Source organism: Triturus cristatus, chromosome 2_2, assembly GCF_964204655.1.
Source record: "Triturus cristatus chromosome 2_2, aTriCri1.1, whole genome shotgun sequence".
NCBI lineage: Eukaryota > Metazoa > Chordata > Amphibia > Caudata > Salamandridae > Triturus > Triturus cristatus.
Genome location: NC_140582.1, coordinates 1039718291 through 1039745491, shown reverse-complemented (window position 1 = coordinate 1039745491; position 27201 = coordinate 1039718291). Strand labels below are relative to the sequence as shown.

Genomic DNA, 27201 nt, shown 5'->3' with positions numbered 1-27201 from the left:
TCCGATTGGGGTACGGGCACCTCAGTGATTTGTATTACTTGATATATTACTGCAAGCAATGTCCGCATGTGAGTGTGTGAGCTGTTTTATTTATGTTGTTTATAACGTGATTAAGTACAAATAAAGTTTTAAAAAATTATGAGAATATATAAGTGTTCCGATACAGCATGTTGTGTGTGTCATCTGATGTATTCCTCCCATGTGTGCTGCATAATCTGCATGAATTCTTTTTGTAGGTGTACATCCGGGTTTAGTTGCTATATTTAAAAGACTGCTACTTCTTGCATGCATCGCTTCTTGTCTCTTTAAACAGACATGGCATCTGCGGGGGAGGGCAACTTAAAAGCTACCTCCCACCCCACCCCCATCCGCCCACAAGTGTTGTGCCTGAAAGGCAAGAAGAGCAGGGCTGAAAAGAAATGGAACTTAAAAGTGGATCCTTGCCAGGCTGTAGAGACCTTTTTCTATGAAACCTTTCTTTAAGTGTTTAAAAGCTTTAATATTGATGGCCTGTCAACTTTGTCCTGATTCCTTGGCTTTCAGTTAAAAGGTTTTTGTTGTTGTAGCTTATGCAGTTGCTCTGTTGCTATGGGAACCTGACATCGAAATGACGTTTCTCTGTTTAAAAGCTTTTAACTAAATTCCAGCCTGTCAGATGTAGGCCTCATTTTATGCTCTCAAGCTGTTGCAAAAAGGTTTCATATGTGCTGTTGCTGCTCAGTTCCTACAGCCACACAGGCCTGCCTGCCTCCTCCTGCAAAATCTAAAGCAGAATTCTTCCAGTGTATATTAAGAGCCCTCTTTTAAAACCCCTCTCAGACCAGCCAGAGATGGCCGCAGCAGACATCCCCAGTTACATGCTTTCTTCTCAGAATGAAAAGCACAGGAGGGCCAGGAACTGGACTGATGCCGAAATGCGAGGCCTGATGCTCGTCTGGGAGGAATATTTTGACGAGCTGAAGCAGACCAAGAGGAATGCCAAAGTTTACGAGAAAATGGCTAACAAACTGTTTGAAATGACAGGGGAGCACCGCCTCGGAGAGGAAATTAAAATTAAAATCACAAACATGACGTTTCAGTACAGGTAAGACGATATTCACATATTTTTTTATTTGCAAACTGGTTCTGCGTCCGTGTGATACTGAGAAAAAAAATATGAAAGAGAGAGTGGGCTTGTTTTGTTTATGACACAGGCAGGCAGCAGTGGTGTCACACAACTGCATCATTTTGCAGCAGAAGGTGTTTTCTGCGTTGGGTTCCTGAAGTGCTGATGCATGCTGCTGCAGGGTGCATTTTAGCTTATACCTTTGCACCTTGGAATGAGTGTGTGTGTGGGAGGGGCTTATTCACGGAGAGCGCTTTTTGCAGAGCAGCAGAGGCGTTCTTGAATAGACTTAAAAGTGAAAGTTCAGCCTCGAAATGGCGGCGGCCTCTATCCAGTTTAAGATTTCCCGGGCTTTGGCCCCGCCTGACGAGGCGCTTCTCATGGAATCCAAATCTACGCGGGGAGGGGGGGAGGGGGGGGAGTGTTGAGGGGGTGTTGGATGGCTGGGGGCGGAGTGCGGGTGCCTGCTGTCACCCACTGATCTTCCAAACATCAGAAGGGGCAGCAGCAGGGAACTCGAATGCTGTGGCTGTTATCATGGTAGGGGAGCAATGTGCCCTGGGTAAAAACGACGAAAGGAGGGAGTAGGGGGAGGGAAATGAAACAAATCGCAATTTTCAGGCAATTAGACTTCGCATCGATTCTGGGTGCTTCACGGGATGTCTTAAATGTGAGTCTTAGGCTAAACAAATAAAATATGTATTTATTCAAATAAAAAGCTGATATAGGAAATATTTGGGCATTCCAAACAGGGCATTTTCTAACTCCAAGCAAGCAGTATCCAATATTGCAGCCCACCATACTTGTATCTTAGCCCTGACAACACATAACCTCTCCTTAAACAATCCACAAACTCAGTGCAAACATTTACATTAAATAAACTACACATACACTCATTTAAATTAAACCATGGGTGTGTGCCCACAAAGGCAACTAAGAGGCACAGTACACCGCCCTTCAAATGCTGTGTGTGTCAGAACAGTGTTATCTTGGGGATTTTGGGGACCCTGGGCAAGACATATTTCTGGGCCCCTGTATGGAAAAAAGTGAGTTTTATTACCCATGTCCTACCAATTCAATCCATTACTATGCCAAACAATATTCAATTATATGTCAAACTTTAACATGGCAACACCTAAACAGTTGAATTATGTCCTTCCTTGGACCCCAAAAATAAATAAAATGACACACGGTAGAGAGGTAGAGGTAGGCAGAGAGGGAGATGGGTTTAGATATAGGAATTGGATAGCTAGAGGTCAATTGGGTAGACAATACCCTTTTCCCAGTATTCCCCTACGTGGTGGGGGCCCTGGGCAATTGCTCACTTTAACCATGCCATTAAAACTTCTCTGTGTCACATCCTGTTCAGTGGGCCACAAACAAACAGGAGCCACTGAGCCCAACCATGGAGGTTGAGGCCCTTTACTCCTGATGTCCTGGTTCCTGACCCACCATGGATCCTGAGCATCTGGGCCGAGTATCCCCGCATCACGGGACCCAACCTACTATGGATCCTGAGCAACTACGCCAAATACCCCTTAAACCCTGGACTCTCCATAATAGCGTGGTCCTAGTAGCCCAAAGCTCCCTTGGTGTGAGGTAGATACAGGATGGGTGGACACAGGCTCACAACTCAAAATACACACCGTAGCAGCAATAAATTATTGTCCAGAAAAACACTAACGTTTATGAAAAAGAAGTATTTTATTTTACCATTAACAACACAATTGGTAATACAATATTCACAATCAACTACAATGCTCCTGAGCTAGAGACTCTTGTGTTTCGTAGACAGTTCCCTGTGTCCCACTACCTACTCGCTCTGGTGATAGTGGCTATTCCCTATTCATTTTAAGCAACATTCTGGGTAAGCCCCACTAGTAGTTCGAGTTTCAAGAGTCCACTTTGACTCTCTATTAAAGTCAAAAGTGTTTCAGTGCCAAAGCACCATCTATCAAGCCAGTTCCCCTGGTGCGACTGGCACAAAATCAGTCTTATCCGCACCTACATTATCAGAGTGACCGGAGTTCCTGAGCGCACCCCCTCTGCAATCACTGGAGTAGCAGCGGCAGGTTCAGGCGAGTTCATTGCATGCGGCCCAGGTGGGCTGAGCTCAACGGTCCTCGAGTTCTTCACATGCGGTCGTGCAACTGCAGCAACCAGAGGTTCTTCGCAGCTCCTCCTGTAGGTTAAGTTCTTTATCCGTCCTTTGGTGGGAGAGAAGTAATGCACAGGTCCTCATGCTAATCCTTTGTCCTGAAGTAAGTGGGCAATCGCTCCCCCTGCGGCCCTTCTTCTCTGGTGATGAACCTGACCAGGTCACACTTCTTGCTGGTCTTGGTGACCCCTTCTTGCATATGGAGTCACCACATCCCTACTACACAAGGGCTCAGATCTGATCGGCACAACAGATTTCTTCATGGCGATCCCTCCTGGCATATGGGGTCACCGGCTCACCACCACACAAGCTCCAGGCCAAACAACACAGCAATGATCACAGTTCACCTTGCAATGGTTCCCCCTGGCATATGAAGTTGCCAACTCCTTACTGCATATGGGCAAGGACCCGGCACAGCAATGTTATTATTATTGAGTTCTTATACAGCACATAGCTACCCATAGGGTTTCCCAGCACTTAGATGGCAAGCTAGACAGCTTAAGGAGTAGACTAAAATAACCAGGTTTTCAGCTCCCTGCGGAAGGTGAGTAGAGAGTGCAGCACTGCAAAGACTCTGGAAGGACGTTCTATAGTCTGGGGCCGAGTGAAGAAAAGGAGCGACCACCCATCCGGGCGCAACTAACTCTGGGAACTATAAAGAGAGATTGATTATTTTGCAGATACTGAGGTCCTGAGCGCGAGTACATTTTACACATATAGCACAGTGCCTTAAAATTAATGCCCTTGTCTACTGTAAATCAATGGGGGTCATGAAGGAGGCCAGACATGGAAGAATATTTGGAGAGCCGGAACAGGAGCCTGACGGCAGAGTTCTGAACCACTTAAAGGCATCTGATCATGGTCTTATCTGCTCCCAAATATAAAATGTTACCTTAAACTAACCTGGACAAAATCATGGCCTGGATGACGGTTCTTTGAGCAGAGAAGGGAAATATCCATAAGATCTTTTTAATCCATTTCATAATGGTAAAGCATAAGACGGCTACCTTGGTTGCTTGAGGCTTCATGGGCAGAGTGAACTCTAACCAAAAGTCGAGGTTCTTCACCTTGTTAGTGGGTACGGGAAGAGTCCCAAGCATGGAAGGCCAGAGTTGGGGATTCCTACCTTAAAGCATAACCTTGGTCTTGTCACCAATCAACTTTAGAGAATTGAAATGGATCCAAGAGGAAACAAGGCAGAGGCAGGAGTTGAGGTCTTCTGAGGAGGCATCCTGCTCGGACGACAAAGAGAAAATGATCTGGGTGTTTTCATGGTATGAAAAGAGGGTGAGGCCACAGCTTTCCACTGAGTTCGGATTTAGTGCTATACTCAGCCCTGAATCCAATCTGGGAAGGAGGAAAGGCCTTCTAGGGTTCAACAAATGAAGTGAGCTGGATGATTACGTGCTTCTTCAGTATTTTGGAGAGAAGGGGCAGCAAAGAGATGGGCCTAAAATTGGACCAATTGGATAGATCCAGGTGGGTATTTTTGACAGGGGGATCACCATGGCATGCTTCCAGGCTTTAGGAAGAAGCCCCTCATGTAAAGAAAAGCTCTGGAGTTCAACCAGGGAAGACATGAGGTGAGGATTCAAAGTGCACAGTTTGGCTGGGGGGAAAGGATTGAGCAGGGAACCTAATTTAATTGACTGTACTGGTCCAGAAATTGCAATAAGTCTATAAGGGGGCCAGAGAGTGTTATTGAGTCAGCGGCTGGCTCATGGCCGAGTGAATGTTTTCCTCTAAGGAAGATGGGGTGGGAGTAGTAGAAGAGCTTGTGCTCCCGGGCTGGGGCATGGCAGTGCTTGCTGTGGCTAGAGCGAGTTAAATATTTGTAACTGTTGGACTTGGCCCTTCTGGCAGGTTCACACCAAAACTTTTTGCAATTATCCTAGCTTTTTCCCTATGTTGTGTAAGTGGTTTTAGGCCTCTAGGCGCTTTTACACTGTGTCCCAGTGGAAAGTGCGTGCGCTCTGTGTTACATTTAGTGAGACTGACCTGCCCTTTCATAGGAATGCATGGGGAATGTATGTGTCCATGGTAGTTCCTGATGCGTGGGGAGTGCAGGGTCGAGTTTGGTATGTGCGAACTCGTGAGATTGAATGCTGCGCGATGATGTGTGCGGCGTTACTGTGTCTAGTGTAGAAGTGCCACTTCTAGAAGCTGGTATGTCTGTGTAATGAATGTGAAGTGACTGTCTGGCTGGTGATTGGCTGGTGTGCCTGGCTCCAGGAGTCAGGATGGGTCTGCCCAGGTGGTGGGTGGAGAGATCTGATGGCAGGGAGGAGTACACCTGGGACCTGAATAGGGCTGGGCTTTCCCCACACAATGCTGGCTCCGCCCCCTGTGGTGCGACTGATGTCCCTAGCCTGTCCAGTGAATGGGGAGAGGGGCTGAGACAAAGGAAAGGTGTATATAAAAAGGAGCTGTGACCCCAGTAAAAAGTTCTGCTCTGCTGATCCTAACTGGAGGGGCCTGCTGCTGCTGCTGGGCGCCAGGAGGACCGCCACTGGGGACTGCCTCCCTGCCTGGAGGGCCTTGTGAGCTGGCCCCTGGGCCCAGCCCTTGCCTCCCTGCCTCCTGAAAGACTTTTCTCTGGGCTGGGAACTTTGCCCTGAAGCGCGCTTTCTCTGCATCTGGAGAGGGCTGGGGATTCTGCCCTGGCACGTGGAAAGCGTTCCTGTTCTTCAATTGCAGCGCTGGGCTGCTGTCTGGGAATTGCAAAAGCGGGTTCCCACCCCGCATTGGTGCGTCCTTCAAAGTGGGAGCCCACCCCGCATCTGTGACAATTTCTGGCAGATTTGTAAAAGCGTGTGCCCACCCCTCATATTTATCACCTTTTACGGGTGCCCACCCCGTGTTACTGCTGCTTCGGACATTTAATGCCTAGCGGGTGCCCCACGTTATGCCGCCTCGTTAATTTAATTAATAACGGGTGCCTACCCCGCATATCTGCCGTTTTTATATCCCTAGCGGGTGCCCACCCCACCAGGGTCTCTCTGCTTAAAAGAAAGGGAGCCCACCCCTCCTGATCACCGTAGCGAAGACTCACCGCAGCTGGCCCGGAGTCCGTGACCCAATCACCCATGCTGCTGGGTGCATTGGCCAATCCCCGCCGTAGGCCTAGCGGCCGTGCCGCGTCCCGGCCAGAGCCGAGCCCGGATTGGTCCCCGCCTCGAGCGCGTCCCTAGCAACAGGGAGGCTCGCCCGGCTCTGCCGCGGGACTAGGCGGAAGTGACCCGGAGCCTCGCAGGCTCCATAACGGAGTCCCGGTTCCGAGGAGAGCGACCGGGTGAAGTGAGGCTTACTGCGGCGTGGGACTCCCGTTAGTATTGAGAGTCCCGCAAGTGCCGCCCTTACAACCAGTGAAGCGGAGGGGGCTTGAGGCACATTGCCGGTGCCGGCCCCGCCGCGTGGGAAGAGGGCCCCGTGTGCAGCACAGCAGCCGCCGTCACCGCAAGCCCGGATAAGAGCCCAAGGAGGAGCGGCGTGCTCACCGAGAAGGTCTCGGTGAGTGGGGCTGTGTTGTGTGTCTGGGGGGGTGAGATTGGGGCACCTTGTCAGTGCCTCCCCCTAGGAACGCTCTACAGAGACACAGAGGGTGCCAGTGATTGTTGGCTGCTTTCAGCTGCCCCGCACGACAGTGGGCAGCTGCGACATCTCTTTTGGGGGGATTTAGGTTGAGAAGTCCCGGAGTGGGGCTTCAAAGGACACCGTTGTTTTGTTCTTAGAGCCTATAGGGCTCCCACGTTGTTTTGGGCCCTATTGTCTATTAGAGCCCAGAGGAGAGCCAGGAGGCATGCTGGTGCCAGGCTCAGGTTCCCAGCTGCCCAGCAGTTAGTGGGCAGCTGCATCGTTTAGGCCCTCAAAATCCTTGAGCATTCTTCCTTGGCTGCCTGCGCAGCCCAGCCCTGACATTTTGGACAAAGGGCGTTTGAGCCCCTGAGAGGCCAGGTTGGCCTGGGGACAGTTTTCCTGTGTTTTAGGTCTAATAGGTTTTATGTCTAATGTGATTGTGATCGCATAGGGTGCTCCTAACTTTTACCAGTAGTTACTGGTTGTGCGCTACATTTCTGATTTGTTCTACATTTAATGTGCATTGCCGTTATGCTTATTTGTATTTCTGACTGTGTCTATGCGTAGGAGAGGGTTTTTCCTAGTATAGGCTGTGCTAGTGAGTTCATGGTTCCCTGCGTGATATACGCCTAAGGTGTTTAGGATTGCGTAGGGTGTACTTTAGGCCTGGGCGAAAATTTCGTTCCGTTCGCGGAAATTGCGATAATTTGACATTTTCGCGTTCCGCGGAGAGCGCAAAAATTTCCGCTTTCCGCAGCTTGGCGATAATTTGTTTCTTGCTCGCGCTGTAAAATAATACATTCTCGCGCGCGCGATCGCCTTACCTGAATCCCTGCGTTCGCCGACAAGTTTTCTTGATCCGGTCGCGTTCTCCATGAGATGTTGGATTGTTTTTAGCCATTTGCGCTGTCTCGCGAGACAACTCAAAACAAGATGGCCGCGCCCCCAAGCAACCACATGGGTAAGTTGGCGACCCGCAACCATGCAGAAAATCTCGCGAACATGCGGGAAAAAAAATTCCGCATCTTCGCGATATTTCCGCTTGTTTGCGATAATTTTAAACATTTTCGCGAAAGTGGATTTCGCAAATTCCGCCCACCCCTAGTGTACTTACCTTTTACCAGTAGGTACTGGTTGTGTTCTAGAGTGATAATTTGTGTTACAGTTGATATATGTTTTATATCTACAATTAGTGATTTGTGCTAATTCTGACAGTGGTCCATGTGGCCCTGTCTTGTGTAAATAGTCCCCTGTAAATTCTGCCAGTGCCAGTTGGCACAGTGTAAATTGTGTGCATATTATCTAATGTGTTTTGGTATAATACAAATGCTATTTGTTAGATATAACCTTGTGTGGAGTTTTTTTTGTGGTGGACCTAAGGTGTTGTTGCTGTGTGCGCACGCAAACGCTTTACACATTGCCTCCGGGATAAGCCTGACTGCTCGTGCCAAGCTACCAAGGGGGTGAGCAGGGGTTATCTTTGGCGTGTAACTCCCCAGCTCTGACTTAGAGTGGTGGTTTCTGCCTGGCTTTGGCGCAAGCCCTAGCCAATCAGAAATCCCATTTCTAACAGTAACTTTGTCGACAAAATAAACCGCCAGCTATTCACATTTGGGCTTATGACAGCGCCAGGGAGGAGACTGTGTTACTGGGGTCAGAGAGGTCTGGGACCACTTTGAAGAGTATTTTTAGGCAGTTTGGGCATTTGACATTTTTCGGACAAGAAGGAGGCATGGACATTTCTACAGTTCATATGGTAATGGTTCAAGGTTATTTTATATTTTGATTTAGAGTTCGGATCGTATAGCTTCGTCCACTCCCTTTCAAGTCGCTTACAGAGATTTTTTTCTTCCAGTAGGGGCGCATTAAACCACGGGGCAGGAGGGTGCTGCCTGGACACAGATTTTAATTTAGCTGGTAGAATTGTGTCAAGGGAACTTTTGAGCCAGTTATCATTTGTAGGCTGATCACGGTCAACCTGATGTACCAACTGGGGAAAAGTATTATAAAAACAGATATTGTGGGAAGGAATGTAGAGTTAGCACTTTTTAATATATATGGAGAGATTAAGTTAGGAATAGTAGAGCACGAGTTCCCGGCATAGGCGGGTGGCCAATACATTAAAGCACTGGAGACCGCAAATTTAGGCGTAAGGCGAAGTGAGAAGAAGAAGGCTTTGCAAGCTGGGGAGGGAAGCTCCTGTATTTACACTGGAAGTTGTCATGGTAGATAATGGCAATGCTGCCTCCTAACTTATCCTCGTGGTCCCTTCTAGTAATAAAATAGTTATGTGGTAACATCTGGTAGGGATGCCTAGTGTACCCAAGTTTCCATGAGGAACATGTTATCAGGGGAATTGTCTGCGAGGAATTCAAAGATGTATTGTTGATGCCTGGGCAAAGAATGGCAGTATAGGCTAAAATTGCAGAAGGTGCTCTTCAGCGGGCAGCTTCTATGCAAGGCGTTCTTTCTCTCCACAGCCCGAGAAGTGATGCTAGATGCATCACCTATGATTGTGGGGTGATACTTAGGGTCCACGGCTCACTTTACAGCATCCCTCCTCTGACATACAAGGGTGGCTGACTTTTTCCTACACACGGGCAACAAGCCGACTGGTTCAGCAGCTGTCTCCTCACACCTCGCAAAAGGAGTCCACTTGACAGGATTCCCAACTGGACCTTACTCCCTCCAGGGTTCTCCTCATTTTACAGGGCACACTGGTCTTGGCAATCAGGCAGGCACTGGTCCTACAGCTGGGAGGCTAGCTGGCCTTGGCCTCCAGTCCTGGTCACAGGCAGAAGTCTTGCAGAGCTTCTCCTCCTTGCTCAGCCAGACAGGCTGCTTGACGGTTGAAAGTTAAAGCCCCCCTTTTTCTAGTCCATTTCCAGATACCAAATGTGGTTTTGAGTCTGTATCTTCGAGGTTTATGTTGGATGTATGCTTCCTTTAGAAGTGCCCACTCCTCTGCCCTCTCTTCCTCTTGAAAGAAGTCTGGGACTCCAAAGCGGATATGTGTATCAAAACGTTAGCCCAGGGCCTCAGTCCCACTCTATGATTCTATTATCAGCCTGATCTCCTTCTTGAAATGTGCCCAGTACTCTTTCTTGTGTCCTCTCTCTGAATCAGAGAGCACCCCTTAAAGTGTAATTGGGGAGCCTGGCTCTTCTTCTCCACTGTGTCCCACCCAGCTTACAGGAATGCAGCACTACATAATGCAGTCTGGGGGGATTCCTCAACCTCCTCTCCTCATGTTTCACCATGCACCCCAGGGTCTCCCAAAATGGGACTCCAAATCTGCCATGTATTGAACCATTCACAGCACACATGCATCCAGCACATGAATTCAATATACGCATACTGCACAGCCCTACACCCTTCATGTATTGTACCACTCACACGTGTACTGCATTATCCATTTATTGTACCTTTCCCCAGGCACATATATACCCAGTGCAGGTACACCACTCATGCACCACACCAAATCGATGTAGGCCAAGGGGTGAGTTAAGTACACAGCAGCAGTACTTTAAATGAGTGGGCCTGCGGGCCTCACTCCAGTGACACAAGTTAAAAAGGACCTGTTCATTCCTACTGATCGCTCCAGTATGCTGCCACCAACATGCTTGTGTTGCTTAACTCCTGGAAAGGCAGTAGCATTTGACCACTTTGAGGGTAGCACTTTAGGCACCCCTCCCAGTCCAACAAGACCACAGTACGTGAGTCAGGCCTATGTCATGGCTCACAAACATGATCCCTGTTTGCCTATGACAACAAACCTGGGGTGCACGTCTGTTCTCATGTGGAGAACTTTTCCATCCCAACACTGTACATCACTGTGGCCAGTCTCTCTGTACTTGTCCTTCTTTCAACTCAAAAACCACATAATATGTGCCCACATTGACATCTGTAGAAGGCATATATTGTTAAGACTTCTTTTTCTGCGCACCTCTGGGCTTTCTGGCTCAAGCCACTTCTTCCACTGGAATCTTCTTCTGATGTACCTCTACCTTCTCACTTACTTCTAAACAGAGCACCTTTGGCACCCTTTATATCCCACCATACTGGCCACATCTTAGTATGCATGCAGCCCTTCTACACATCAGGGTAAATGGTACATGCCAAATTATCCAATCCTCGTCGCCAGTGTTCCACAGATAGTAGTCACATATGTGAGTGCTTAAGTTAATTAGTGGTAATCCGCCTGCTGAAGCACCATCTTTACCGGCATACAGAGAATCACAGACTCCCTAAAGAATCTTGTCAAGAAACAATCCCATAACGGTGTACCCCAATACTCCAACCCACGGAATTTCTGTCCCAGACATTACAAAATAAACACAGACTCTGATGATGTTATCTTAACATTTTGTTTGTGTGAATGGTACATGCACCCTGGTAAGAGTCAGTCCACTGCATGTAGATAAGTTGATTCGCAAAACAAGGATACTTTATCCAGATCTTTTAAATTTTAGGAAGGAACTTAAAAGTCTCATTTTCAAGAAATTCCGCATGATTAAATGATATGTATCTTTTGCCTAGGTTGATAACAGAAACTATCATTGGCCTACAGTGACAGTCACAATATAACATATTACAGTTCTTCTTAGGTTGACATAGATCACAGATGCACACCTTAAATTACTTACCTAGCACACACTGGAGTCAATCTTTGTCTCTTATTAGTGTGAAAACTGACAGACTTGACCTATGTTAAAGGATTAGCTTCTAATCACTGTCCCTCATGTTTCTTATGGGACGCTCATGCACAGAAGTATATATTTGTTTTTACAAACATGCGGTCTCGCGGCTTTACCAGTATGTAACTTTTTACATCTTTGCTACAAACATGTTTAAATATTATGTAGTACTAGGAATGCGTACACTAACCTGAGTGTAGTTGCTAGTGAATTTTTTTTGAACTATAGATTTTCTGTCCTTTAATATTTTCAGTAGACTCTTGAGGAAGGTGAAACATACGAATATAGTTCCACATGCATCCCAGCAGTCACCATTCTCATTGTACAGACACATCCAAGGGCCTAACACTTACAAGTAAACACCCGAGGCTAAGTTCATATTGTGTTAGCATATCTGGTTGGATGCCTCTGAAGTTTTTCCTCACCACCTGACAGATATCTTTCTCCTTTGCCTCTGACTACCACATGCTTAATTGTCAAAGTTTTATCTTTTGAATACATTGCATTCCCCATGTGTTTGAACACTATACACCGTGTACTATACATTCCCAATTGGGTACTAATTCTACTGTTATTCCTTTTAATGAAGATTATTGTGGACTTGCTGCATGTGTACTCACCCTACAAACATGCATGGTCTACCCGGATATTACCTAGCTATATTGTTGATTATTATTGATTATTTAGACTACTGTGTTGACTGGCTTGAATGATACGCATTAAAAGGGCTATAGGCCAATTCAAGGTTAGTATCGTATAAATATACTCCAAAATCAGACCTCAAGCGCCAGGCTGGCCTCTGGTCCTGTGGGACTCAAGCTCAACTATGTAATCCTTGTAACAAATAATGCCAAATATATATTTTTTATTCTTTTTATTAAACAGTCGCTTAGTACACCATTACAAATAATGCAGAGGCAGAGGTTCAAATATTGCCAAATATTAAGCAACCAGAGGTTTGCAATTGCACACACCATGGAGCATGAATCTCAATGAATTTGTTAGTCTTTCAGTTCACAAAGCAAGCTCTTTTTCCACGAGTGGCAAGGTAGGAATGCATTGTGGGTTCCTCAATTCTTAATATCTTGTACACCTAGTTCAAGGATTAACACATATAGTCTACCCCCAGACCTTCCAATTCTATCACATGTATTTCCGCTGTATCAAAAATTATTGAATTCGCATAAGACCACAAGAGCCTTCCTTAGTTACTCTTAACCATTTATTTTCATACGGAAATTGTCCAAATTCAAGCTCTTAAAATCTCCTTTGCTTTGCCAATCCAGTGGGGAAGATATCCAGAAGAAATAATTCTTGATCTGTGGAAATACGTGTAACGGAAATTGGGCAGTGTGCAGGTAGACTTGTATATGATAAATATTGCTGTTACCACAGGAGCCAGGTGCTACTTTGAGCTGACTAAATTACTAAGTGCCTCCTTTTTAGGTCTCGCCTACGCAGCGCGCATGCAGTGCATAAGAGACCTTTAGCCGTCGTGCAACTCTTTTTCAAAGCACATACTCGTGCTTGTGGCGGCATACGCCTTGTGGGAGTGCGCAGCGACACGCCACAAGCACGAGTATGTGCTTTGAAAAATAGCACACTGCGTGTGCACACATATACGCACGCACAGCATTGCTTTTAAATATCAGCCTTATATCAGCATTGTTTGAATTAGCTAAACAGAGCGTAAACATTTGTGGTGGTTTTAAGCTGCCCGTGTGAAGGAAGCGCGGGTACAGGCACTACTGTCTCAGTCTGTGGTGTTTTAAGTTGGTTTGTTTGAATCCGATGTACATTAGACACCACCAAAATTAGCCTGCTCCGTTTGTTTTGCCTAAGAACTTCCTTGAGTGACTTTTCGACTTGTACATTTGCAATTTTTCTTTCTGTGTGTATCTCTTATGTAGCTCATGTTTTCTTCTTCTCCCACCCCATAGCTCCTATTTGCTCCCACACCCCCTCCCATGTTGATTTCTGCTCCGTTCCACTCTTACCGTCACAGCCATCATATTTTTTTATGCTTTTTAAATATTTTTGTGAGGTTTGGCAACTGGTATTTGCTACTGGAACTATCCTTTTGTTGGATGTGCTTTTTAAATTTTTTTTTAATTTCCACCTCAAGTTTGGCACCCACCCTCTAGGAAAGGTAAATTAAAAGTTAAAAAAATAAAAATCTGCTATGTCATGATGCATATGTGCACTTGCATGGTGAACCATGCACACGTGTCATCGCGCTGCAGCAACTCTTTTTAGCCAATGCCATCCCGCATTCAAAATTAAGCATGTTTTTCTCTTAGCTGAAGTAGAAGAGCATCAGTAAAAAGCACTGGCAAAACCAAAGGTTCGGGTAATGTAATTAAAAGGTAGGTGAGACCTTCTGACTTTGTCAATGCTTCTTTTTTTCAGTCAAGTTTAGCATGTGTATCTGTTGGTCAAGCGCTTGTGACAAAACTGATTGCAGTGCGATCATTGTTCCTTAATGTACCAGAAAAAGGTGTGTGGACTTGATACATGCACAGTAAGGACAAAACATTTTTCACTTCCAAATAATGTGTACTAACGCCAGATCTGCCGACCTTTGAACTGGGGAACCAGCTTGGAATCTCGGCGTCGGCTCAACATCCTGTGATTTTGGGCATGTTGCTTCACCTACCCGTGCTTAAAAAAAATTAAAAACGAAGGTTTCCTTGTGTAATGTAACTGGTGATCATATATTCGGGTCGGGTCGAGTTCGCGCTCTATAAAACAAGAGAAAAAAAATCAACAAATACGCTTCCCACCACAAAAGGTGGCGGCCCTCAGTATTGGAATGCAGACTACCGGCAGGTGTGCTTCCCTCACCCACGAAAGGTTGACTGGACAAGATATAGCAGCCGGCGTTGTCTACCATTTGATTTGTGAAGTGTATGCTTTTGCTTGAATGTGTGGCTGAAATGTTATTTGCCTCTGTGCGTGCCCTTCTCCGCCTGGAGACCCTGCAAATCATTAACAAGCATTAACAAGCATTTGCAATGCAATAGGTCTCGCATTTACGCGAGTTTAAGCTATTGGCATTGTATATGACAATGCCTTTTATTTATGTTTCAAAAACAAAAATAAACGGCATTGTTATTTGCATTGTCAAAAGCTCAAACTCGAGTAAAACCGAGACCTATTGCATTGCAAATGCTTGTTTCTATTTGACTTTCAGGGGGTAGCAAGATCAAACAGTCAAGGCTTTCTCTAGAAGGCTGGTCATGATATATAAAGTTGATTTCAATTAATGCATTTGCAGTATGAAACAATTATGTTGTTTAAGTACTGTTGTCTTTAAAAAAAGGAACTATTTCTTTATATCTGAAAGAAACACGTTAGTTAGATTCCTCACCTTAGAATATCCCTAGGCGTCAGGCTGGATCCGGAAAGATTCTTCATCAGCAATACCCTTGCGCGTCGCTAGGTGTCGTCTGCGGCTCCACGTCCGTCGTCGGCGTCGTGATCGCCGGGATGACGTCGTCGGAGTACTTAGACGCCGCCCTCGCGCGCTGACGTCAGTTCTTCTTTTTTCCGCGCGAGTAAGCGCCGATCTGGGAAGAGCATACCCTTTTAGTCACTTTTTGACTAAACTTTTTGAACTCTTTTGGTTCCATTTCCAGTCGACCTCGACTCTGGTGCCGGTAGGGATCCCTGGATTCAAACCGTGCGACGCCTGTCACCGCCTGATGTCGGTCACGGATCACCACCGCCGGTGTCTCTACTGCCTTGGGGCCGACCACGAGTCGTGCCTTGACCTCGAAGGCTAGGCGGGAGCGGTCCTGCAAGCTGCTCGAGATCTGGCAGTCGGCTCCGCGCCGCTCACGGTCCCGGCCGAGGAGGAGGTCGAGGGACCAGTCGCGGAGCCGCAGCCATCACCACTCGTCGGGGTCAAAGCCCTCGCATTCCGGTAAGTCGAGGCACAGTAAGAAGAAGTCGAAGAGGCGACATTGCTCTTCTGACTCCCCTCGCCGGTCGCGCGACTCGGCTGAGGGTTCGGGTGGCACCACCCACGTGGCTCCATCGGAGCCGCAGGAGTCGCGTCCGACCCCATACCCTCCAGTCCCTGGGTCCGACGCGACTCCGGCGGAGATCAGAGACTTCCTCGTGGCCATGAGGAGTCTGGCTCCGCCGTCGACGCCTGCCGGTGCGCCTTCAGGCCCCACAGGCTCGACAGGGAGGCCTAGCGAGCCGGCAGCTCCGGCCCCGGTACCGTCGTCGACTTCGGTCCCGACGCCGCAGGCCCCCGTGGGATCCAGGCCTGGATCCCGTTCGACGCTAGTCGACCTTCTGACCCCTCCGCCGGTGTCGACCCCTTCGGTGCCACCCCTGGCGCCTTCTTCGGACAACGTCGTCCCCAGGTTTAGTCCCGGTCCGGGCCCGGCATCGGAGCGGCGCCGCCAGGCGCCGTATCCGGCGCCGATGGATGACAGGTTCATCTTCTGCCCGGCTCCGACCATTCCACCTGTCTACCAGGAGTCGGATGATGGGGACGACTGGGAGGGGTCTGAGGACCCTCTGGCACAGTAGTGCCAGTTATCTCAGGACTGGGCAGAAGAGCTGGGGGATGCCAGTGGTCTTGACACCTCCCCTGACACTGGCTTCATCTCTCCTCCCTCCGTGGTTACGGAGGAGGGTGCTACCTATTCTGTGGTGCTGCGCAAGGCGGCCGAAGCCCTTGGGCTGGAGCTCCCTGCTGTGGCCGTGAGGACTAATCTCCTCACTGAAGTGCTTCAACCGCCAGTAAGCTCCTTGGAGCCTCTGCTGCAGTTCAATGAAGCACTTACGGACGTTCTGATGGGCACCTGGTCCGAGCCCTCCACAGTCCCGCTTGTGGAACGGAACGTGACCCGGCGCCATCGCCCGCACCGGGCGACCCCAGCTTTCTGTCGGTGCACCCCACGCCAGAGAGCCTGGTTATCCAGGCCTCTACCTGCCAGACCGCCTTCCCGTCTGCTCCCCCGGATCGGGAATCCAAAAGGTTGGAACAGTTTGGGAAGAAACTGTTCTCCTCCCTTAGTTTGGGGTTGCAGTCTATCAACACCGCGCGCCTTTTTGACCGTTACATCCACTCCTTGTGGGATATGGTGGCGGACGTGCTGCTCTAATGTCCGGAGGAGGCCCGGACCCGGCTCACCCAGGCTCTTGCCGAGGGGCGGGATGCGGTACGGTATTCAATCCGATGTGGGCTGGACACAACGGACTCGCTAGGCAGGGCAATTGCGACCACGGTGGTGATTCGTCGCCACGCCTGGCTGAGATCCACGAATTTCTCCGGGGATGTCTAGAGCACCCTTATAGACATGCCCTTCGATGGCCGTCGCCTTTTTAACGACAAAGCGGATAGTGCGCTGGAGCGCTTTAAGGACTCCAGGGCTACGGCCAAGTCCTTGGGCCTCTCGGTCCGCGCCCGCAAACTTCCACTTTTCGCCCCTTTCGTGGCCAAGGAAGGGGCACCCCTCACGTCCGTCTAGCCACAGGCCGCAGAACCAGCCTCAACGTGGTCGCGGACGTGGATTCCGCCGTGGCGGAGTAGGGGGCAGAGAGCCGGTCCGCCCACATCTGCCCCAGCAGCATCCGCCTCAAAGCCCTTCTAGTCTGAGCTTTCAGGCCCATTCCACGCCAGTGGGAGGCAGAGTTCGCCATCACCTGCTTCACTGGCGTACCATCACATCGGACAGGTGGGTGCTGCAAATCGTCCGAAGGGGCTACTCCCTCCCCTTCGAGGCGACCCCTCCAGCCATGCCACCGCAGTGCCACTGCATGTCGGGGGATCACTTGCAACTTCTGCAGGAGGAAGTTACGGCCCTCTTGGCCAAGGGGGCCATCGAGCACGTTCCTGGCCCAGAAGTAGGTCGGGGTTGTTACTCTCACTACTTTCTGGTTCCCAAGAAGGGCAAAGGTGGCCTACGCCCTATCTTGGACCTCAGGAGCGTCAACGCCTTCCTCCGGAAGGAGAAGTTCAAGATGCTCACCTTAGCTCAGGTTCTGGCTGCTCTAGACCCTGGAGACTGGATGGTAGCGTTGGACTTGCAGGACGCTTATTTCCACATCCCCGTCCTGTCGGCCCACCGGCGTTACCTGCGGTTCACGGTAGGCCACAAGCACTTTCAGTTTACCATGCTCCCCTTCGGCCTCACCAGTGCCCCTCGGGTGTTCACGAAAGTGATGGCGGTGGTCGCAGCTCATCTGCGCAGATTAGGGGTTCCAGTATTCCCCTATCTCAACGACTGGTTGTTGAAGGCAGGCTCGCCCCAGGCAGTCGTCTCCCACCTCCAGACTACGGCCGACCACCTGCATTTGCTGGGGTTTTCCATCAATGTGCCGAAGTCGCATCTGAGTCCCTCCCAGAAGCTTCGTTTCATCGGAGCGGTTCTGGACTCGGCGCAGTTCCGGGTCTATCCTCCGGAACAGCAGGTTCGGGATATTCAGGCTCTGATTCCGATCTTTCGGACTTTATCCCGGGTTTCTGTCAGGTTGATGCTGCGGCTTCTGGGTCTGATGGCCTCCTGCATCCTGCTGGTACATCACGCCAGGTGGCGGATGCGGGCTCTGCAGTGGGACCTGAAGTTTCAGTGGGCCCAGCATCGGGGCAACCTGTCCGACCATGTCTTGATCTCAGAGGACACTGCAAGACAGTTGCAGTGCTGGCTCACGGACCGCTATTGGGTCAGTGGCAGATCCCTCTCCCTACCCCAACCGGAGCACGTAGTGGTGATGGATCCGTCCCTCCTGGGATGGAGAGGCCACATGGGAGAGGCGGAGATCAGAGGCCTCTGGTCTCCGGCGGAGTCCCGGCTCCATGTCCACCTATTGGAGCTGCGGGCGATCCGACTTGCACTGAAGGCATTCCTTCCCTCTGTTCGGGGGAGTGTAGTGCAGGTGTTCACGGACACCACCACCGCCATGTGGTATTGCAACAAAGAGGGCGGGGTGGGGTCGTGGACCCTTTGTCAGGAGGCTCTGCGCCTCTGGACATAGCTGGAACATCAGGGCATCACCCTGGTGGTTCAACACCTGGCGGGCTCTCTGAACGCCAGAGCGGACGAACTCAGCCGCCGGTGCATGATGGATCACGAATGGCGTCTTAACTCGGACGTGGCGTAAGGACTCTTTCGGCAGTGGGGAGAGCCTTGGTTAGATCTATTCGCCACCGAAGAGAACGCGCAATGTCATCAGTTCTGCGCGTTGGAATTTCCAAGGCGGCACTCGCTCGGAGACGCTTTTCGTCACGAGTGGAGTTGCGGTCTGTTGTATGCCTTTCCGCCTATACCACTTCTGCCCAGAGTGCTGAAGAAGATCAGGCGCGACCGGGCCCAAGTCATCCTTGTGGCTCCGGATTGGGCACGAAGATACTGGTATCCCGAGCTACTCAGTCTATCGATCGATGCCCCGATTCGACTGCCTCTTCAGGAGGACCTTCTGTCGCAGCAGCAGGGGACGGTCCTCCACCCGAACCTGTCCAGCCTCCACCTCGATGCGTGGAGATTGAGCGGCGACAGTTGATGCCATTTGACTTGCCTCCTGAAGTCTGTAATGTCATTCTGGCAGCCAGGCGTCCCTCCACAAAAACGGTGTACGCCTGCAGGTGGAACAAATTTGTGGCATGGTGCACAGCAAAGGCTGTGGATCCCCTTTCGCCCCTCTTTCTGAGGTTTTCCTCTTTCTTCTTTCCCTGGCCCAGTAGGGCTCTGCTCTGGGCACCCTCATGGGATACCTTTCGGCTATTTCTGCTTTTTTACGGCTTCCTGATCAGCCTTCTCTTTTTAAATCCCCTGTTGTTTCTCGATTCTTTAAGGGCATTACTCACATGTTTCCTCCTGTCCCTTTTGTAATGCCTCAGTGGGATTTGAACCTAGTGTTTACCTATCTGAGGTGCGCTCCCTTTGAGCCACTTCATAATTGTCCCCTTCGTCTTCTGACTCTTAAGACTGCTTTCCTGGTTGCCATCACCTCTGCTAGAAGGGTGAGTGAGCTCCAGGCTCTCTCTTCTAAGCCTCCTTTCCTTTCTGTCCATCCGGACAAGGTTGTTCTCAGGACTCGTCCTTCCTTTCTCCCTAAGGTGGTAACTGCTTTTCACATCGGCCAATCTGTTACACTGCCCACCTTCTTTCCGCCTCCGCATCCCTCAAAAGAGGAGGAGAGGCTCCACCGTCTGGACCCAAAACGGGCGCTGTCCTTCTATCTGGACCGCACTAAACAATTCCGGGTGGACGACCAACTCTTTGTTGGCTACGTGGGCGCTAAGAAGGGGCGTGTGGTGCACATGCGCACCATCTCTCGGTGGGTCGTTTTGTGCATCAAGGCCTGTTATTCCTTAGCTAAGAAGGAACCTCATGTGGGGCTGAGGGCCCATTCCACTCTGGCCACAGCGGCGACGTGGGCCTCGCTGCACATGTTTGCCAAACATTATTGCCTGGACAGCCAAGTCCGGAGAGACGGCTTCTTTGGCCGTTCCGTTCTACAGGACTTCCTGGTGTGATCTTGGTTCGCAGACCCACCACCTGGGGTATCTATTTTAAGGTGAGGAATCTAACTAACGTGTTTCTTTCAGATGAACAAGTTACTTACCTTCGGTAACGATATATCTGTAAGAAATATTAGTTAGTTAGATTCCTCACCGCCCCACCCATCCTCCCCGTTCTGCGAACTGATATCTAGGGTTAAGGTCATCCCTTTTCAGGGCCCTAGATTCTTGGCACCAGTGTTGGTCTCTTGCATGGCTCTGCGTTCCTGGCACGGAAAGCTATGTACAAGAACTGACGTCAGCGCGCGAGGGCGGCGTCTAAGTACTCTGACGACGTCATCCCGGCGATCACGACGACGGACGCGGAGCCGCAGACGACGCCTAATGACGCGCAAGGGTATTGCTGACGAAAAATCTTTCCGGATCCAGCCTGACTCCTGGGGATATTCTAAGGTGAGGAATCTAACTAACTAATGTTTCTTACAGATATATCGTTACCGAAGGTAAGTAATTTGTTCTTCTGTTTAGTACAGTTGCTTGTATAAATGATGCTCCTTTTTCTAAGACTACGGTGGTTGGAAGCCCAAGCTCAGTATCTGGTTTGAGAGGGAGGCTTGCACCGCACAATAGTTTTACTTCAGCTTCCTGTGTGCACACCATGTGATCAGGCTCACGTGGCAGGAAGAGGCTATCAGTAATGGTGGTGCAGTGGGGATGAGCTGCACAGGTTAACAAAAGGACGAACTAACTGGCGTGGTTGGAAAAACTCGTGGTCACATCAGATGAGTTTGAGAAGCTGTCGGCAGCTCATGTGAAAGGCCTCTTTGGTTTGCTTGGGGATTGAAGGCATCTTATAGCGTCCACTTCTATGTGTATTGGAAGCTGTCAGTTTCCAACCAATCACAGGGCTTTGCTTATTGAGCAGAACAAGACACAAGATGATGCGAATACAGAAATCTGTCTCTTTTGTGTTGGTGTGTTTGTAGCCATACGCTTGGCCTCAGCTTTGTGTTTAGGTATCTCATTTCTCACATCACAGGATGATTCTGGAACTGGTTTGATCAAGGTAAAGGAAGCCCAGAGAAATTCCTGCTGCTTTGACGATGATGTCATTCCCACACCAGACTTACAATGGCTGCAGAGGACAGGGTTTGGAAGGCAGCACACAGAAACATGCAGGACATTTAAAACAGCAGACTTCTGATGACCCTTAAACCTATGACGCACACTATGCCCTTTGGAATTCAATATCATGCTGGAGTAACCCAGACTCTTCATGTATTTAAACACCTTCCTATACACTTCATACCCTCAGGGAGAATTGAGTCAGTCCAGGTATGACAGATGACCCTGATTTATTCATTATTACAAAATGTATCTCTCTTCTGTTTGTTGTAGAAATATACATTAACTGTTCTCAATTACCTTTCCCTTATACCACCTTTAACTTAATTGTCTTCACTTGTTTCCTCTTTTTTGTTACTTAGAAATCTTAGTAAAATTGATTAAGGTTTATTATAGACACTGTTCATCATTTCACAAACAATCCTCATGTTCCTAAACTTGAAAGTACAACAAATGTTTGCAGATATTCACTTACACACGTATTACTAAATTTCCATATTGTCCACAAAGAACTATATATACCCTCGTTACTTAATTAGAAAAAGTGTTCACAAATAAAGTTGCAGTGTCTTCTGTTTAAATATTTGCCACTTCGCTTGTTTAGATATCAACATTAAACCCAAAGTTATTACTCATTGGCGTTCATCAGAATCATATTTTAATGATATAATGAAAGCGTTTTTCAGTTTTCTAGTAGATAGGAAACAATCTGAAGGGGTGATGCTTCTTTAGAGGTCAAGAAAATTCTCCCCACTGAGGTGCATGTAGCTAGGCCTGCGCCCAACAATTTTGCCGCCTGCCATAAGCCATAATTTGTTTCATAGTCTGTTCATGGAGACAGTAAAACCGAATAATACGACCCAAAGTTCAACTGCCAAAAATGTTCGAAAGTATTTTACAATATTTAAAGTCAAAGTCTCAATATTGTTCAAATGTAATTTCTCATAACGACTTGAATTTCAGAATAGTTGTCCATATTTTTAAAATAGTTTTCCATTAAACTATCATGGAAAGAACTCTTCTTCCAAACCCAAATTGTGAATTCACGTAATCCAAATAGTGTGAGAGTGAAAGGACTACTGGGAAATGTAGTTCGCTGATGGTGCGCGTTGTCATGTGGTGCGTTCTCCACGAACACATAGCATTACACAAGGCAACACTGACACCCTTTGAACATCACCAACATTTCTTTCACTGAAATTTACTTGGCATGAGTGAGTTTTGAATAATGTGCTATAAACAGTAAGCCATGTCTCCTGACATGAGTCCGTGATAACCATGGTTTAGGTGTATGGGCGTGGGAGCAACAGTTCCATCATGGATTGATTCTCATCCTTTCTTGGTGGGCATTGCCTGTGTGTAAAGATGGACTTCTTCAGATCCTCGGTCATCCACATTACTTTTGGAGTGCCTCAGGGATCCATTCTGGTGCCCTTACTCATTAAAACATCTGTATCAAACCACTGGACATCTCAGTCGACCAGTATACTGATAATTCCCATCTCTAGTTATGGATGTTTTCCCCCACATGAACATTCCTTGTGTGAGGGACTGCCTTACTATGATCAAGGACTAGATGAAATCTTACCTCCTCAACATTAACCCCTATAAAATGAAGTTTTGTAATTTCTCTAATTCCAATTTTGCGTCCTTTGGATCACCATGGCTTTCCTTTTTGGCTATGTGTAGTAAGGGTTTACTGAAGGGCCTGACCTACAACCAGGACTCTGTACCCATACTGCCTTGTATAACCAATCTCCTTCTCAGGGGGTGTTTGCTTCAGGGTCTGACCTACGTTACATAGTTTAACAAAATGCTGGGCTAATATAAACTCCTTTAATTTTTAAGGGCCTGGTTGTCAATAGAACATATGTGCATGACAGCGTAAGGATACTCAGTTATAGTGTGAAGAGAAAAAAAAATGGCATGGGAAATTTTATTGCACAGCCATGAGCAAGGCTCACGCTAGGCAAAACATGTTGGAGTTATATGTCTATCGTGAATTACAAATATTTAAAACCCCTGAATTTCATTGCACCTAGTGAGGCTAGTTATTTCTTGTTTAGATGGTAAACAGATGGTATTTTGAACATATATGTATGTATATATACAGATGTATTATCTACTGGCGGTCGCCAGTAGATAGTTATAGTTAGGACCTATTTTCCATAGGAAATCCGCAACATTCTATTCCCAATAAGTCTGGTGTCGGTTGACGAATCCTCGCGAAATTTTCCAAACTTTTGTCCAGCTCCGCTCCGCTCCTACCCTGAAAGTTTTGCGGTGATCCGTCAAGTGGGGGCCAAGAAAAAAAGGGGGGTCCCAAAACGCGTTTCCCCATGCAATTTCCCATAGGATCTGTTGTCGCAGCTACAGCCCGAACCGCTGAACGGAATGGCACCACATTTGGCAAAGAGGTAGTCCTCAGTTCGGACTTGTGCCTTTTGCATATATGGTGTGAATCTGTTCAGTAGTTCCTGAGAAAATTAGGGTAAAAATGTTAGTGATATCTATGGCCGCAGAGGATCCGCGGACCGTACCCGCACCGTAAGCGCACCCTCCCCGAACCGAGCGCACACCCTCCCGATCACGCGCTGAATTCTAATTGGCTGTCGAGTGTCTCTCTACATTCGAAACCAGGAACTGTTGGCGGCCATTTTCTGCCTCGGTAGAAGCGAGGCTGAAGATGCAAGTGTGTAAAACATATAAAGTGGGCAGAGTGGAAATACTCTGACCCTCTAGAGGTGCTTAGGGGGTCCCAGAAGGACCCCCAGGGGTCCCCCTTTTAAAAAACAAAAACCGGGGAAATGCGCGCACGGTGCGCGCATCCTATCACGTTGAATGCACGGATTCTCTCGCGGTGGGTGCGCGGATCCACGGCAACGTTTTTTGAAAAACGACAAGAAATCATTGGTTGTATGACAACTTTCTACACTGAAAGGTAGGGTGTATATTTCTGTTTTTTAAAGGTATGATTGTTATTGGTTAACAAAAACAGATTGTAAGGAACATTATATATGATAAGCTGATATGTTGAAAAGTAAAGCACACTTCCTATCTTGTGTAGGAACATTGTGTGCTGAACTTGTGACCTGTGAGCTCAGTGCAGTGTTCCATGACCTGTTTCTATGGTAACAGGCAGAAGGCAGATTGGGGGAAGGGTTGAAATGTATTTCAGTTGGAAAGGGTTGAAATGTTTAACCAATAGAAATGTGTGATTACTTTTGAGTTTATGTGTGAAGGATTGTGATTTGATGTTTACATGTATATGTGTGGAAAATGAAAGGCAAACTTTTCTTTTCTTTGCTTTTGCTGAGAGGTGCACAGTGCAGAGATTCTGTAAAAGAAAATATGGTGAGTGATTGATATACTTCTTAATCTACAAAAGAACTTGAAAGATGAGTTATTTAATTGTGAGGGGATATATGTAGACTATTTTGATTTTAATCAGACTAATGTATTTTTCCTGATAAAGTGTAGGGAGTACTTTTTTTCTCTACAATGTGTGTGCATGTAGAAACCATTCTGTGATAAGCATTTGTGTTTTTCATGTGTTTGTAAATAGATAACTGTGCTGTTTTTATATTTTGGTAGAATTAGAAACCAGTCATTGTTTATGAATTTGTGAAATGAGTTATGTTATGTTTCTATACTAAAATGTAGTACTACTTCTAGATGAAGAAATGTGTTTTGGTATAGTGCAAGGGATAGTGTTGTTTGTCTAGAATCACACAGTGAGCCTGTGTGCATTTGGGAACCACTGTGAGAGAAGCATTTAGTAATATCTTGTATTTGCTGATAGATAACTCTTTTAAAACCTGTGATGTTGTCAAGTTTTAGTAGCATTAGAAGCCAGTCTTTGCTTATGCGTTGGTTAAATGAGTTAGGCTTTGACACAAAAGTGCAGTCCTGAAATATGTAGATTGTGTGCAGTTCCCTTACCAGTTGCACTGTAGTGAATGAGTTTGGGAAAATTCCTAGGGATAGTGGTGCATGTCTAGAATCACAGTGTGAGTTAGTGTGTATTTGGGATCAGTGTGAGAGAAGCATTTGGTGATATCATGTATTTGCTTACAGATAACTTTTTTAAAACTTGTCATGTTGTGAAGTTTTAGTAGCATTAGAATCCAGTCTTTGCTTATATGTTGATTAAATGAGTCATGCTTTGACACTGATGTGCTGTACTTGAATATGTAGATTGTGTGCAGTCCCCTTACCCCTTTCCACAGTAGTGAATGAGTTTTGGTAAAGTCCTAGGATAGTGTTGATTGTGTAAAATCACACTGTGAGTCTGTGTGCATTTGGGTAAGGATTGTGAGAGAAGCATTTGGTAACATCGTGTATTTACTGACAGATAACTGTTTTAAAACCTGTCATGTTGTCAAGTTTTAGTAGCATTAGAAGCCAGTCTTTGCTTATGCGTTGATTAAATTAGTCAGGCATTGACATTAAAGTGTATTCGTGAAATATGTAGATTGTGTGCAGTTCCTTTACCACTTCCACTGTAGTGAATGAGTTTTGGTAAACTCCTAGGGATAGCGTTGTTTGTCTAGAATCACACTGTGAGTCTGTGTGCATTTGGAAACCACTGTGAGAGAAGTGTTTGGTAACATCGTGTATTTGCTGCCAGATAAGTGTTGTAAAACATGCCATGTTGTCACGTTTTAGTAGCATTAGAAGACAGTTATGGCTTATGCTTTCATTATATGAGTCAGGCATTGACAGTAAATTGCAGTTGTGAAATATGTAGATTGTGTGCAGTTCCCTTACCACTTGCACTGTAGTGAATGAGTTTTGGTAAAGTCATAGGGATAGTGGTGCTTGTCTAGAATCACACTGTGAGTTAGTGTGTTTTTGGGATCACTGTGAGAGAAGCATTTGGTAACATCATGTATTTGCTGACAGATAACTGTTTTAAAATCTGTCATGTTGTGAAGTTTTAGTAGGATTAGAATCCAGTCTTTGCTTATGCGTTGATTAAATGAGTCATGCTTTGACACTGATGTGGTGTACTTAAATATGTAGATTGTGTGCAGTACCATTAACTCTTCCAGAGTAGTGAATGAGTTTTGGTAAACTCCTAGGATAGTGTTGCTTGTCTAAAATCACACTGTGAGTCTGTGTGCATTTGGGTAAGGATTGTGAGAGAAGCATTTGGTAACATCGTGTATTTGCTGACATATACCTGTTTTAAAACCGGTCATGTTGTGAAGTTTTAATAGCATTAGAAGCCAGTCTTTGCTTATGCTTTGATTATATGAGTCAGGCTTTGACATAAAAGTGCAGTCCTGAAATATGAAGATTGGGTGCAGTTCGCTTACCACTTCCACAGTAGTGAATGATTTTTGGTAAACTCCTAGGTATAGTGGTTGTTGTCTGGAATCACACTGTGAGTCTGTGTGCATTTGAGAACCACTGTGAGAGAAGCATTTGGTAACATTGTGTATTTGCTGACAGATAACCAATTTAAAACCTCTCATGTTGTCAAGTTTTAGTAGCATTAGAAGCTAGTCTTTGCTGAGTCAGAGTTTGACACTAAGGTGCAGTACCATGTACTATTCTCTTCACTGTGGCAGACCTGAAAATTTAAAAGTTTTCCCCAAGCACTGTCCTAGAAGTAGTCTGATGATTTAGTCAGTTTCTAAGTACCAAATAGACTGCTTCAAATGTCTATGCAGTATGCATGTAGTGTTCTAACATACTATACACTTGTCTTTCACACCTTCAATTCCCTAGTCATTATCCATACACTTCCAGGAAACATCCTGTCACTTCCTTTGCAGTCCTCTAGAGAGCCATTCAACAGCATGTTCTAATTCATTCACTGTGCCAAAACCCAAACACTTATAAATTCACCAAGACACTCTCTTTCCAGTACTCTAATGATTCAGTCACTGCCTAAGTATTCATGCACTGAACCAGGTCTTAGCACATGGACTTTTTCAAACCCCTATCCACTATGCATGCAGTCCTCTAAGCACCTACACACTTGTCTTTCACACCCTCAATTCCCCAGTCAGTATCCATTCACTTCCAGCAAACACCCTGTCACTCCATT

General features: G+C 47.1%; 1 protein-coding gene across 1 annotated transcript in view; it reads left to right on the top strand.

Moving 5' to 3' along the window:
• Positions 1-366: 366 nt before the first annotated feature.
• The window catches only part of MSANTD1 (Myb/SANT DNA binding domain containing 1), a 121493-nt gene continuing 94658 nt past the window's right edge, over positions 367-27201 (top strand). The window contains exon 1 of the mRNA XM_085642498.1: positions 367-1084. Within this exon, the coding sequence (XP_085498624.1) occupies positions 831-1084 (254 nt within the window). The 5' untranslated portion in view covers positions 367-830. The remainder of the gene's footprint in view (positions 1085-27201) is intronic.